The following is a 16,259-nucleotide window of genomic DNA, read 5'->3' as shown; positions in this document are numbered from 1 at the left end:
AAATGCCATCATCACTAATCATCAGAGAAATGAAAATCAAAACATGGCCAGGTACGGTGGCTCATGCTTGTAATCCCAACACTTTGGGAGGCTGAGGCCAGCAGACCAGCAGATTACCTGAGGTCAGGAGTTCTAGACCAGCCTGGCCAAAATGGTGAAACCCTGTCTCTACTAAAGGTACAAAAATTAGCCAGGCGTGGTGGCACATTCTTATAATCCCAGCTACTGGGGAGGCTGAGGCAGGAGAATTGCTTGAGCTCGGGAGGCAGAGACTGCAGTGAGCCGAGATTGTGCCACTGCACTCCAGCCAGGCCAACAGAGCAAGAGTCTGTCTCAAAAAAATTAAAAAAAAAAGGAAAAAGAAAAAGAAAATCAAAACACAGTAGGATACCATCGTACAACAGTCAGAATGGCTATTATTAAAAAGTCAAATAGTAACAGATGCTTGCCAGATGGCAGAGAAAAGAGAATGCTTAAACATTGTTGGTGGGAATGTAAATTAGTTAAGCCACTACTGAAAGTGGAAAGCAGTTGGGGGATTTCTCAAAGAACTTAAAACAGAGCTACCATTTGACCCAGCAATCCCATTACTGGGTATATAACCAAAGCAATATAAATCATTATACCTAAAAGGCACATGAACTCATATGTTCATTGCTGTGCTATTTACAATGGCACATGGAACCAACCTAGGTACTCAACAACAGTGGATTGGATAAAGAAAATATGGTACATATATATCATGGAATATTACACAGCCATAAAAAAGTGAAATCATGTCCTTTACGGCAACATGGATGGAGCTGGAGGCTATAATCCTAAGTAAGCCAGCACAGGAACAGAAAACTAAATACCACAGGTTCTCACATATAACTGGGAGCTAAACATTAAGTACACATAGTACACATGGACATAAACACAGAAACAATAGACACTGCAGTCTACTAGAGTGGGGGGGGAAGGATAGGGATTTGGATTGAAAACTACCTATTGGGTATTATGCTCACTACCTGCATCTAGTATACCCATGTAACAATCCTACACATGTACCCTTGAATCTAAAATAAAAGCTGAAATTATTTTTTCAAAAGAAAAGAAACTAGATAAGCCAAAGCAATTTTGAAAAATAAAAACAAAGTTGGAGAACTCAAACTACATACGGTTTAATTCTCACCCTAAAGCTCCAATAAAGTTTTTGTGCTACTGGTGAAAAACAGACACATATATCAGTGAAACATAGTAGAGAATCCAGAAATAGAACCCTATGTATATAGCCAACTGATTTTTTATTTTGAGAGGGGGTTATTCACTGAGTGGCTTACTCTACTTTAATAGCTTTATTCAGATGTAATTTACATAACTATAAAATTCACCCACTGTGAGTGTACAGTTTGATAATTTTTAGTAAATTTACACAGTTGTCACATTGACACCATCATCCAGTTTTAGAATATTTCCATTACCCCAAAAAGTTACCTCACGGCAATATGCAACCCTCTTTCCCATCCCCAGTAGATCGCCAATGATCTACTTTCTGCTTATATAGATTCATTTTTTCTTAGAATTTTTATATAAGTGGAACCCACATAATATCTACTGCATTTTGTGTCTGCATTATGCACTTCGCATAATGTTTTTGAGGATAATCTTTCTTACATGTATTAATAATTTGTTCCTTTTTGTTGCTAAATAGTATTCCATTGTATGGATATGCTCTATTTACCCCTTCACCAAATGATGAACATTTGGGTTGTTTTCAGCTTTTGGCTGTTACAAATAAAGATGCTATGAATGACTTTGCATGTTTACTCTAATTATAAACTTATAGATATTTTTAAATTTTATTACTGAAAAATCTGCAGGATGTTGGTCTGGGACTCTATATACCCTAACAAAATTTAATTCTATTTTATTTTTCATCATATAATACTTGATATGAAAATAACAATGTATGTAACATAGATTTAATATACAGAATATAATCGTATTGAAACCACTCAACCAAATAACTAACATTACTAATAACTTGCATCTACAGATGTGTGGTCTAACAGAGCAGTCCCCAACCTTTTTGGTACCAGGGACTAGTTTCGTGGAAAACAACTTTTCCACAGATGGGGGTGGTGAGAGATGGATTCAGGATGAAACTGTTCCACCTCAGATCATCAGGCATTAGTTAGATTCTCATAAGAAGCGTGCAAGCTAGATCTCTTGCATGTGCAGTTCACAATAGGGTTCGTACTCCTATGAGAATCCAATGCTGTCCCTGATCTAACAGGAGGCAGAGCTCAGGTGGTAATGCTCACTTGCCTGCCGCTTACCTTCTGCTGTGTGGCCTGGTTCCTAACAGGCCATGGACTGGTACTGGTCTGCAGCCCAGGGGTTGTGGACCCCTGGCCTAACATATTACTTATCCTGGAACAACGTCCATGTGTGCTTAAGGAGAATATTTTTCTCCTATTGCTAGGTGTAGTGTTTTGTATATCTGTTAGGCCCAATTGTTCTATAGTGTTTTTCAAATACCCTGTTTCCTTCTTGATCTTTTGTCTAGTTGATGTGTTCATTACTGAAAATGTGATATTGAAATATACTACTATTATTGTGTTATTCTGTTTGTTTCTTCAATTTTGTCAATGTTTGCTTCATATATTTTGATGCTCTGTTGTTATGTTCATATGTATTTGTACTTTTTATATTTTTCTGTTGGATTGACTCTTTTATTATTAGGTAATGTCTTTCTTTGTCCCTTGTGAGTTATTGACTTAAAGTCCAATATAAATGTGTTCATCTCGTTTTCTTTTGGTTACAATTTGCATGGTACATCTTTTTCTATCCTTTCACTTTCAACCTATGTGTGTCCTTAAATCTAAAGTGAGTTTCTTGGAGGCAGCATATAGTTCTACTTTTTTCAATCAAGCCCTTCTATGTCTTTTGATTAGGGAGTTTAATCAATTTACATTTAACATAATTATTGGTACAGAAGAACTTACTAATGCCATTTTATTATTTTCTATATGTTATGTGGTTATTTTGACTTTCTTTTCTTCTCTTGCTGGCTTCCTTTGTGTTTTATTTTTTTTAGTGACATACTTTTATTCCTTTTTCATTTTCTTTTGTGCATCTTCTATAGGCATTTTCTTTGTGTTTACCATCAGCATTACATAAAATATCTTCTAGTTATACCAATCTATTTTAAACTATAACGACTTTAACTACATACAAAAAATCTACTCCTTTACATTCACCCTCTCTTCATGTTATTGATGTCACAAATTACATATTTTTATATTTTGCATCTATTATCATAGTATTATAGTAATTTTTATGTTGTTATTGTTTAAATTATATGCCAGAAATCAAAGTGACTTATCCACCACCTTTACAACCTTACAATATTCTATATTTGTCTATAAATTCAACTTTACCAGAGAGCTTTTAAGTTTTTGTATGCTTCGGTGGTGTTGTCTAGTGTGTTTGTTTCAACTGAAGGAACTTTCAGCAATTCATGTAAGACATGTCTAGTTGTGATGAATTCCTTCAGTTTTTGTTTATATAGGGAGGTCTTATTGCTCCTTCATTTTCGAAGTTCGTTATGCCAAATATAGCATTCTAAGTTGGTGGTTTTTTTTTCTTTCAGCACTTTGAGTATATTATCCCACTCCCTTCTTGTCTACCATGCTTCTGCTAAAAAACCTGCTGACAATCTCATGGGGATTTCCTTGCATGTGATAAGAACTTTTCTTCTTGATGCTTTCAAGATATTCTTTTTGTCTTTGATTTTTGACAGTTTGATTATAATGTGCCTCTTTATGAGCTTCTTTGGGTTCATATTATTAGACTTGTTTAAGCTTCTTGAATTTGAATTTCCATTTCTTTCCTCCAACTTGAGAAATTTTTTCCATTATTTCTTCAAGTAAGCGCTCTGTTCCGTTCTCTCTACTCCATTCTCTCTCTCTGTCTCTCTCTCTCAATCCCTGCCCCTTCTTAAATTCCCATAATGTGTACATCAGTCCACCTGAATGTGTTTGTAAGGCTCTTAGGCCTTCTTTTTGTTCCTCTGACTCAATAATTTCAAGTGATCTATTTTCAAGTTCACCGATTCTTTCTTCTGCTTGGCCAAGTCTGTTGTTGACATTCTGTAATGAATTTTTCAAATCAGTTATCATATACTTGAGATCTAGAATTGTTTCTTTTTAATAATTTCAAACTCTGTTGATATTCTCATTTTGTTCATGCATCATTTCCCTAATTTTGTTTAGTTTTCTATTTGTATTCTCTAATATATTGAGTTTCTTTAAGATGATTATTTTGAACTCTTTGTCAGGTAATACACAGATTTCTGTTTCTTTAACCCTTTTCCCATTTAGAATAAAAAGTACAGTTCGCTTCCAGTGCTCCTTTAATTTTACATAAACACACTTTTTGACGCTGAAGAAAATCTGACTGGTTTTCAATGTGAAAATAAAATATGAAAACTGTTCCTGGAGTTATTTCTGAACAGAACTAACATCTGAATAGTCTATTTCGGAAAAAATAAATTCATCAAATGAATCCTCAGCCAACAACTGTACAAGAATGATGTTAACTTCACATGTAGGAATGCTATGTTTTCTAGGGTAAGACATTTTCAGTGATGGAGAATTACTATATTTTGTAAATGGAAATACCACTGCTAAAACCAGAATGCTATAAATAGAATGCTGTCTTTTATTTCCAAAGTTAATATGTTAGAGTGATATGACAATAATAATAAAAGTGAGATATTTTGAGGCAAGGTTATCTTGGCATAAATGTTATAGCTGCAAGTGCTGCCAGTGAGTACTCTTCGGGCAAGTAGGAAAAGGGTTAAAATCAGGTACTAGAATTTTTTTTTTTTTTTGTCTCTTTGATTGGGCCCTGTTTCCCTGTCTCTTTGTATGCTTTATTTTTGTTGACTTTAATGTGAAAAATTAGTCACATCCTTATGGACTGACTTTGTACAGAGGACATTTTTCATAAATCAGCCCAGGTAGAGATTCTAAGAGCCTCTCAAACCTTTTATGGGAATTTGTCTTGTCTGGGCTTGTGCACGTAATTCCTAACTAGTGAAGTTTTCCAGTTTCTTTTTCAGGAACTTGTAGTATCTTGCTACTCTAGTATCTGTCTGAAATACTGCAGGTTCTCTGATGCTACAAGCCACTGAAATATATTTTGCTCTCAGTGGCACCCAGGTATCCAAAGTATGCCAGATCTCTATCAGATGATACAGAAACTAGTCCCTTGAGCAGCCGCTATAACATATATCCGGAACATTGTGTATATCTTCCACTCTTTTCTTTCCCTCAAAAAGGTGAAGCCATAAGTTGCACTTTTCCTCCTAATTGTGAGCTCTGCCAGCTTGGAAAAAGGGCTGATGTGGCTGAAATGCCCTGCTTTTCTTACCCATTTCAATGAGATCATTCTTGGCTTTGAGCTTGTCTGGGGTACTGTGACTTCCTAAACGGTTTCTGAAGTTGTCTTAATGGCTTTTTGGACCACATATTGTTGTAAAGTGAGTGTGCCTGTGGAGAACAAAGTCTAGGGCTTCCTATTCTGTCGCCTTGTTGATGTCACTGTCAATTAATTCTTTTGTATAGTTTTTTTTCTGTCTTTTTACTCTCAAATTGTCTATGCTGTTATATTTGAAGTGAGTGTATTGCAGATAACATATAGTTGGTCATGTTTTTAACCCACTCTGTCAATCTCTATATTTGAATGGAAGTATTTAGACCATTTCTATTTAATATAATTACTGATATGTTAGGGCTTCAGTATACCATATAATTTTTTCTGTTTCCTTTTTTTCTGTCTTCCTGTTACCTGAATTATTATAGTGCTTCCATTTTGATGTGTCAGTAGTGTTTTTAAGTGTACCTCTGCATAATTTTTACAGTTTTTTTAGGTATTACATTGTACCACAACTTATCACATTCTATGAGTGTCATTTTATTACCAGTTCAAGATATATAAAAGCCTTAACTCTCTTTACATCCTTTTACCCTCTCCTATTTATAATTGTGTTAAATATCTCCTCTATACACATTTAGAACCACACCAGACAATGTGATTATAGTAACATCAGCCACTGTTACTATAATCTTTGCTTCAACCATAAAATATACGTTTAAAAATCCAAGAGATGGAAAGCCTATTGTATTTATCCATACTTTTGTTATTGCATTATTTCTTCCTTCTTGATGAACCAAGGTTCATTTCCTTTCTGCATAGGGAAATTCCTTTAGCTACTTTTTTAACAGTAGATTTGGTGTTGAAAAATTCTCATAGTTTATTGCATCTGGAAATTATGGATTTTGATCTTGATTTTGCCTTAATTCTTGAAGGATATTTTCATTGGGTATAGGATTCAGGATTGATAGTTCTTTTCTTTCAGTACTTGAAAAATACTCATTTTTCCTTTTGGCAGGCAGGGTTTCTGATGAAAAATCTGCTGTCATTCAAATTGGTTTGGCCCTATAGGTTAGATGTCATTTCTCTATTGTGGCTTTCCAGATTTTTTTCTTTTAGTGTTTACTGTTCAGAAGTTTGATGATAATTTATCTTGGTATAGATTTATTGGGGTTTGCTCAGCTTCTGGAATCTGAAAGTTCATGTTGTTTTGCTAAATTTGATAAGTTTTCAGCCATTATTTCCTTAATACTTTGCAGTCCCACCCTCTTTCTTCTCTCCTTCCTCATTTATTTCTGCTGACACAGGGAAGGGGCTAAGGAGTGGTAGCTACTAATTACTGCTAGGCAGTGGTGAGAATTCTGGCTCCCCACGGACACCACAGGGGAGGGGTTTCACCTACCATGATTCAAAGCCCCAGCTCCCTACTCTGCTTTATCTGACACTCTGGGAAGTTGGGGGTACCTCATTATACCCTGATAAGGGTGAAAGTCTAAGCTCTTCACTTGGCCTTTACTGGAGTGAGTTGGGGTGGGGCCACATTGTGTGTGTGGGAGGAAGGTGTGTGTGTGTGTATGTGTGTGTGTATATGTGTGTGTGTTGTTGTTAAACCTAAGTAGAGAGATTATTTTCTAAATGTTTTCTGTCTTGATACACTGCCGCTTTCTTCATTCCATGGTTAAAGAGAGCTAGATTTTGTTGGGATTTTTAATTTGTGTTCATTCCCAGTTCTAGGTTACTAGCTTCTTTAGCTCTAATTCTGGGATATGTGAGGCAGAAAGAAAACTTAGAGAACTGACTTCCATGCCATTCTCTAAGACTTAGGGGTCCTACCTGTTCTGACGCTTCTTCACATTTCCCAGTCATCTTATATTTGTCTTATATGTAATATCCAGAGTTTTTAGTTGTTTAGTGGGAAGAATAGGAAAAAATATATTTACTCTATCTCCCCATTAGCAGATCCCTTAATTACTTTTTAAATCTCATATTTATCATTAGCTATGTCTTTATTTTTGTTCATAATATTAAAACATCAAGTGAGTTGTCATACAAAGGAGTGTTATTTCTGGTGCTGTAAGTTTTGAGAAATATTTAAAATAACCATCTCATACAGATACAGAGCAGTGATTCCTGAATTTGGCAGAAATAGATAAGTGTTTGTAAGGGCCTTTGTAAAGCTAATATTCTGTGATTTCCAATGAAGACTAATATCTCATGACTTCCCAACTTTGACCTTCTCCTGGTGATATAATCTATGCTTTCTTTTTTGTTATTATGTTTCCAATCGTTTGATTATATCCTCTGTCAAGATGAGAATCTTTGGATAGAAGCTATTTCTTATATTTTTACTTTTACTTAAACTATTATTCTGCATAGAACACAATTATGGAAAAGTATCAAGACTCAGTAAACATCTTTTTGTTGACGAACTAATAACTCACAAAATACATCTACTTACCCAGTAATAATAATTTCTGGATATGTTTGTGCTCCAAGGTTCCAAGCTCCTCCACTGATTGGCCACTCCTAAATAGATTATCCAGAAAGAATATATATACATGTTTAAATGGCTTAGAAATTTAAAATGAAAATAGCTTAAAATAATGATAAAAAGTTCACTTAAACAAATAACTGTAAAATAATCAAGAATTAAGTGTGTAGCTGTCTTTTAATTCTTTCATTGGACAAACACCTCTAAATGCACAATTCCATCTCCCTTAAAAATATATATTTTAATTAATCTTACCATTTATATAAACAAATCAAAGAAGTATTTTTAATCGTAAAAATACAGTGTTGCTACATGTGTCATATAGTCTGTGTACCACCAAACTACTGTGGTGCCATTTAACATAGAAGCTATGTAAATAGTGTCTCTTGAAGTTGTCCATCCCAACAGCCCTGGGAGAATAACAGAAATCATAATAGATAATCTGTTGCAATTGTAAATAGTTGAATCTTGTAGTAAACTATAACAAAAAATTCTAGGATGTTATTTAACAAATAACTTTTAATAATTATGTTTCCTAAACCATTAATTAATTAATTAATTATAAACTAGGAAGACCTGAGTCTTTTTATTTTCTTAAAACATATTTTTTCATCTAAAATAAAGGTTACATCTTATGACTCAAATATATATTAGTATAAGTACATACTTAGTATATAAATGTACATAATAGATAAGTATATCTTAGTATATAATTATATACCTTCTGTATAAGAAATTATATTTCTATAGGCTTAAAGCTATGTAGCATTTAGAAAATTTGAATTTAAGAAGTTATGTCTTTAATAGATGTTGGCTTATAACTTAAAAAGAATTTAGTTAAGTCCTTCTATATACAATGTAAGAAAATAAAGTAATGGGAAAAAGTATGATCATGTGATATGAATACAAGAAAAGTTATTTATAATTTCTACTTTTACCTTATTACTGTATCCTTGTTTTTTATGCTTGACTCCTATAGAATACAGTACTAGAATCAAATCCGGAGGACAATCTGCAAAGTATGCTGTGCATGTAACTGGTGATTCGTGAATGTCCATGGGATATGGATTTTCAAAGATTGGAAAACTAATAGATAAAGACAATATATCAGTGTTATTTTACAAAGAAAAAAGTAGAAAATAATTTTGATAAAGTAAGCCCTAAAATGTCTCTAAACATTACTATAAATTTTGCTTCTTTTTTAAGTACCATAAAACAAGAATTGTATGAACAAAAATGCTTTTTGTAATAATAATTTATAAAATGTAATATTAATACTAGTAAAATTTTACTCAAGCTCAAAATTAACTTCTCATAATTCTAACATTCCACAGTGGCATTGCTTTGCTAATATAGATACAATGAATTCTATTAATCTGAAACTATTATATAACAAGTTTACTTAGTTAATTCATTAAAAATAAACTAAGCACTTTACCTATATACAATGGTAAATATTTATTTAGTATCCTTATAAATATTAAAATATAAGTAAATTTTGACTTTCTTTCAATGGGAGTGCTATGGTTTGGATGTTTGTCCCCTCCAAACCTCATCTTGAAATTTAGTCCTCAGTGTTGGAGGTGGAGCCTAATGAGAGGTGTTTGGCTTATGGGGCAGATCCTTCATGAATTGATTAATGTCCTGTCCTGGAGGTGAATGAGTTCTCCCTTTTTGTTCCTGTGAGAGCTGGTTGTTAAAAAGAGCCTGGAGCCTCCTCCTTCTCGCTTGTTTCTTCTTTCATCATGTAATCTCTGCACACACCAGCTCAGCCTCCCTTCACCTTTCACCATGAGTGAAAACAGCTGAGGTTCTCACCACATACAGATGCCCAATCTTGTAAACAAAATAAACTTTTAAAAAAAAAAAATTACTAGCATCAGGTATTCCTTTGTAGTAACACAAAACAGACTAAGACAGAAAATTAGTACTGAGGAGCGGGATGTTGCTATAAAGATACCTGAAATTGTGGAAGCACTTTAGAAATGAGTGATGGGTAGAGGTCGGAAGGGTTTGGAGAGCTCAGAAGATAAAAGGATGAGGGAAAGTTTGGAACTTCTTAGAGATTGGTTAAGTAGTTGTGACCAAAATACTGACAGAAATATGGGCAGAAAAGGCCATGCTAATGAGGTCTCAGACAGAAATTAGGAACTTATTGGAACTGGAGCAAATATCCCCATTGTTGCACTGTAGCAAAAAACCTGGCTGCATTGTTGCATTGTAGCAGAGAATTTGGCTGCATTATGGAAGGCTAGCCTTAAGAGAGATGACCTAGAGTATCTGGAAGAAAAAAATTCTAAGCAGCAAAGTGCTCAAGAAGTGGCATTGTTACTTTTAACAGCTTACACTAAATTATGTCCATAATGGAATCACCTAAAGGAAGAATCTATAATTAAAAGGGACACAGAGCATTAACATTTGAAAAATTTGCAACCTGGCCATGTGGTAGTAAAGAAAAGAATGTTTTCAGGAGAGGAATCTAAGCAACTACTTGCTAAAGAGATTAGCATGACCAGTAAGAGAGCAAGGTATTAATAGTCAAGACAATGGACAAAAGGTGCTTCAGAAATCTTTGAGGCCACCCATCCCATCACAGTCACAGGAGCCTAGGAGAACAGAATGGCTTTGGGGGACAGGCCTAGGGCACCACTGCCCTGTGCCCCTTTGGGTCACTGTTCCTCACATCCCTACAACTCCAGCTCCCACTATGGCTCAAATGGACCCAGCTACTGCTGGGGTTCCTGCTCCAGAGGGCACAAGCCATAGCCTTGGTGGCATCCACATGGTGTTAAGTCTGCAGGCGCCCAGAACACAAGAGCCATGGAAGCTTGGCAGCTGCCCCCTAGATATCAGAGGATATATCAAAAAGCCTGGGTGCCCATGCTGAAACCTGCCACATAGGCAGAGCCACGAGCAGTGTGCAACCTCACTCTGGAAAAGACTCAGGCATTCAACTCCAACATATGAAAGCAGCCACATGGGCTGTGCACAGCAAAAACATGGGGACAGGACTGCCAAGGCCTTGGGAGCCCACCCCTTGCACCAATGTTCCCAGGATGCAGGACATGGAGTCAAAGAAGATTATTTTGGAGCTTTAAGATTTAATGTCTACTCTGCTGTGTTTTAAAGCTGCATGAGACTTGTTACACCTTTCTACTGGAATGGAAATGTTTACCCAATACCTATACAACCATTTTTACCTTGGAAGTAAAGAACTTGTTTCATATTTTATAAGCTTACAGCTGAAAGTAACTTACTTTGTGTCTCAGATGAGACTTTGGACTTTGAACTTTTGAATGGATGTTAAAATGAATTAAGACTTTTGAGACTATTGGAAAGGAATGATTGTATCTTATATGTGAGGACATGAGTTTTGGGGATTCAGGTGAAGAATGCTATGATCGGGATGTTTTTCCCCTTCACAGGAGCAGATTCCTCATGAATAGATTAATGTCTTCCCTTAAGGACGAGTTCCCACTCTTAGTTCCCATGAGAGCTGGTTGTTTAAAAAAGCCTGAAACCTGTCCCCTCTCTCTCTTGCTTTCTTTCTCACCATGTGATTTCTGCAAACTCTGACTTCCCTTCACATTCTGAGATGAGTAGAAACAGCCTGAGACCCTCAACAGATACAGACACTCAACCTTGGACTTCCCAGACATCAGAATTGTGAGCCAAACAAATAATTTTTCTTTATAAATTATCTAGCCTTGAGTATTCCTTTATAACAATATAAAAGGGACTAAGACAAAGAGGTAATATATAGGAAATTTTTAAATTTTTTTGCAGGAATAATGAAAAGATATGTGTCATATGTAGGTTTGTATATATGTGACTGTGTATATCTAAAAGATCATTTCCTATGTAAACTAGAGAACATAGTTGGAATGAAGACTTATGGATGTAAGAATTTTCATATCCTCAAGCCTACTATAATCTTAAAAAGGAAATGAGTACAGAATCAAATTTAAAATTCCTGTAGCTATTTAGAACATCATATGTACAAGGCACTGTACTAGGAGAAAATTAGTATTATTCTATGCTGTATCTGTTCCAGGTCTGTGTCATCCTATAACTTCTGACACACTGTGTTTTTTAGGGTAGGAGGTGCTTGTTACAAAACAGTTTTTTGCCATATTATTAGGAGCTTAATTAAAAAATTAGGAGTTTAGTCCAATCTCCAGAGAATATAGTGTGTGTGTGTGTGTGTGTGTGTGTGTGTGTTCTGGCAGGAGTTCTCTTTCTACCAATCTGAAGTGTTGCAGATAGTATCCCAAATAAGAATAGTTATATATGCAAAATCAGGTAAAGGAACAACTCATGTCTAGTTAAGTGACAAGTAGGTTAAACTACAGGTACCAGAGGTTAAACTAGATATATCAGAGATTCTCTGTTTGAGAGTAGAAATTATTAATATTTCTAAGATTACAGAGTTAGAAGATAAATGGATCCCCTTGAAGACCAGGCCTACAATTTAGAATTTGATAATAGCAAGAGGTAACGATAATACGCTCCTGAAAAAGTGAAATATTGTGAAAATTTTTGAGAAAAATTATTTTAATACATTGGCAAAGAGTAGGCAAAAAGATATTAAAAAGAGAAATAATAACTAAAAATTTACTAGAGGAATTTAGACATAAAGAAATCAAGAATAGAAATAATTTGTAAACCCTAATGCTTGCCTTTGGGTTGGGGATTAAATGGAAAGAAAAAGATAAAAAGAAAAAAAATTGAAAAAGATTCCAAAGTTACAACTTGTTTAACATTCAATATAGCTGAGAGGTAACCATTTGGAGGGAAACAGAACATACTCAGTTTTTGACATGTTAAATTTCACGTAATAACCAATGAAATGGGAATGCCACATAGATTTTAATACATGCTAAAGAAGGTAAATGTTAGATGAAAACTTGCAAACAAAATGTTAATTCACATACTTATATAGGGTAATGAAAAGCACAAGAATGTATGTATACATAAAATGGTAACTTTTATGTTATACATAGTCTATCACAATAAAACAAAATTTAAATGAAAGTATATACATATATATATTGAAGAAAGTGGGCATGAAAGCTAAAGTATAATGGGCCTGCAAAGATGTTAGATACTTAGACAAAGTACGAGTAACCAACAAATATGACGTAGAAAGAAGAGTTGAGTACCAATGAGATTAGAAGAGTACGTTTTAATAAGACTCATATTAGAACTTCTTAGAGGAATAAGCATAAATCCTTACATCTACCCAAAAAGTGTAATGTTGATAAATAGGGCAGTTAAGCAGAATTCCCAGTTATGATGATTTAATGGCCCAAATCCTACATCCCTTTCAAAATACTGAGAATATCTGCAAATTAGTATGAGGAAGAACCCTGGATCTTACATTTACAAACAACTTGAAGAGTAGAATTTGGACTGATTTATTCAACAAAAATGTATTGAGAGCTGACTCCATGTGGAGACAGAGCCCCTCCTCCATGGAGCCTACAGCCTAGTGCGGAGACAATCTTTAAGCAACAGCAAATAGAAAATTGTATCTGTGTCAAAAGCTATGAAGAGAGAAATGTGGGGGGCATGAGAGCTCATACTAGAATATGTGGCCAAATTATATAATGATTTTTTTTAAAATAAGGAAGTGATATCAGACTTGAGAATCTTACAGATATTAATAAGAAGAAAAAATGAAGAGAAAGTTATTCCAGGCCAAGGAGAGACAACTTACAAAATTGTGTTACAAATATATGAGGCTAAAAGATCAGTGTGTGAAGAACATATAATGATGGAAATTAGTTTCATGCTATTACCATTATAATAAAAATGTATAGTTAGATTTTTACTGACAATGTAAAGGAGTGGAGAGCACCACTATTATAGCATTATTCTACAGTTGTTTCAATTGCCTGTAACATAATGAAAAAGGAAAAAAAGTAAAAGAAGGCCCCTGTCTTCTCTGCCCCTGAGATTCTGGTCTTCTGTGTTGTCTGCAGCAGTAGTGCAATAATACTTTTATCATGTGTCATTTTCCATTACTCAGCTATCACATTGTACAAGTTTTCATAATGATTGATTTTCTTTAAGGAAACAACAAAAATGTGATCAATTTTATGTGTCCTGAGTCTCCAATGCTTCTGTTCAAACATCAGGTGCTGCCTTTAAGTTGTCTCACAATTTTTTCAGTGTTTCCCAAATTCTTCTGGTTTCATTTTCACCATTGAACCAAAGTGCATTTCTGTAATTCTAGCAAACCAATATTCACACAAAGAATATTTCCTATCTAAAGAATACAAATGCCAATAATCTAAAATAAATAGTGTGTGAAAGTGTTAATTTGTACATGGATAACTTACTTGCTTTGTGTCAGATCAACTACAATGAGATCTTTCTCCAGAAGTACTACAACAGCATAGGGTTCTTGAAATTCTACAAGTAAAAACAAAAAAATGAAAAGTTTTCATATTGTATATACTATAAAATCAGCACAATTGCATTTCCTTTATCCCTATACAAATATTATTTAAATGATGTGAGAAGACCAAACTGTAAGCCAAAGTAAGAAGTAACAAAGAGCACTTAAAAAAAGTTGTGCTTCTCAAATTTAATATTAAGATCACCAAAAAGAACAAGAAAAAAATTTAAAGTAGCATAGTATAGAGTTAAATATATCTCAATAATCATGGAGTGATGATAATATTGGATTATGTGAAGACAGTGAATCTGTCACCTGATCTCACAAACATTTATCTTATCCTTCCATAACCTTTGTATTTTAGATCTGATTTTATGCCTACAAGGAGATGTACTGAGGGAATAGTATCTCTGCTTCTCTGGGATACGACATATATTCACATCCATATAAGAGCAACACTGCTTATAATAAAAAGTTTACTTTCAATTCAATGTAATTTGAAATATATTTATAGGTTGTGTAACCATATCATATCAGTCTGGTTCAACTTTTACATAACAAAGCTCTTCAGTTGCCATGGACACCCAGATTGAAGGCCACGTAACCTGAACATACCAAGATAAACCAAGCATGCAACCACAGGTAGAACCTAAGTGCCCAGAACAAGGAACAGCGACAAAAATTAAGAAGCATACATTGCATGGTAGGCTGCAGGATCCAATCAGATAGAGCCCTGGTATCATAGCAGGGCATCATCCTATGGCATCATCCTATGGCAAGATCCAATCAGATCATGCCTCATTACCCTCTGACTATAAAACCTTCCCCAATCCCCAGCTTTGGGAGACAGACTTGAGATCTGTCTCCTTGCCAGTTCACTCATGATAAACCTTTCTTGCTGCAAAAACCTGGTGCTTCAGTGTTTGGCTTTCCATTGTGCAGGGGCAAATGGACCCAGTTTAGTTCAATAACAAAGTTGGTGACCCAGATTGGACTTCTCTAAATCCTTTCAGGGCAGTTTTGCCTGTGGCTCACCAGCTCCATATCAAGGATGGGATCCACTTGAGGGTCTGAGCAGCTGTCCAGGTGTTTTACTCAGTGATTTGCTCTTGGTTCCTGTCTCCCCAGCATGGCCCTGCTGACTTTTGGTGCTTTTACTTTCATTTTTGCAGCAAAAAGAAGTTTTGAATTTTGGAACACATTTTTTTTCCTCTTTTTTATTTTTATTTTGTGGTGAATTAATCTCTGTATAAGTGACCAACTCTCAGCTCCTTTCTTATCAACTTCCACTAGGGAGCCTTGTCAACCTCCACAAGGGGGCTTTGTTAGGGGATTTCAACTTTGATTGAAAGAAGAATAAGGGGGTATGCTCACATGGCACTCTTGATTATAAATTTGACTAGGAACTTGACTGGGAACTTGGAACTTGGATGTGTATATGTATACGTGTCAAGTTTAGGGTTTGTCTAGTCACTTGTTTAATGTTGTTAAGACCACTCAGCAAACCCTGAAGGAGCTGCCAGTGGCAGCCAAGGAGGCCTGACTCAGGGTCGCTGTCTATTCCAGTCAACTAGACTGAGTAAATTATTTGCTTGATTATCGGCTGGAGGTCAACCTTCCTCATCCAGAATGGACTAAAGATGTCCGAAGCTTGCAGGGACAAGTTTGAGCCTTATCTGTTTGCTCCCATTGAGGGGATCAAACTCAGAGTCCAAAATGCTGTGGTTTGTCTTGTTTGATTGGCTTTTTCTGTTTCTGTTTGTATTCTGATATGAGAAGTAATATTTGGCTTAAGCAGCAGTTAATATTTTGATGGCAGAGAAACAGCCGAATTAGAAAATTATTTAATTGAGGGACTACATTGCTCCCTCCAGCCCTTTTAGGTACTCCTAGGTGACTAAGGGATACCCAACCCATTGGGTGATTCACTGGGAAGGAAGG

General features: G+C 35.2%; 1 protein-coding gene across 3 annotated transcripts in view; it reads right to left on the bottom strand.

Annotated features, from left to right (window-relative positions):
• STXBP5L (syntaxin binding protein 5L) overlaps nt 1-16,259 on the bottom strand; it is a 478,051-nt gene that overhangs the window by 177,613 nt on the left and 284,179 nt on the right. For all 3 annotated transcript variants that reach the window (XM_054481057.2, XM_054481058.2, XM_054481059.2), the window contains 3 exons: nt 14,260-14,332; nt 8,854-9,001; nt 7,883-7,950 (listed from right to left, as the gene is read on the bottom strand). In XM_054481057.2, the coding sequence (XP_054337032.1) occupies nt 7,883-7,950; nt 8,854-9,001; nt 14,260-14,332 (289 nt within the window). The remainder of the gene's footprint in view (nt 1-7,882; nt 7,951-8,853; nt 9,002-14,259; nt 14,333-16,259) is intronic.

The sequence above is a fragment of the Pongo pygmaeus genome, chromosome 2 (assembly GCF_028885625.2).
Source record: "Pongo pygmaeus isolate AG05252 chromosome 2, NHGRI_mPonPyg2-v2.0_pri, whole genome shotgun sequence".
NCBI classification, from domain to species: Eukaryota; Metazoa; Chordata; class Mammalia; order Primates; family Hominidae; genus Pongo; species Pongo pygmaeus.
Note: the sequence above shows the minus strand (reverse complement) of the source record. Positions and strands in the feature narration are given on the sequence as shown.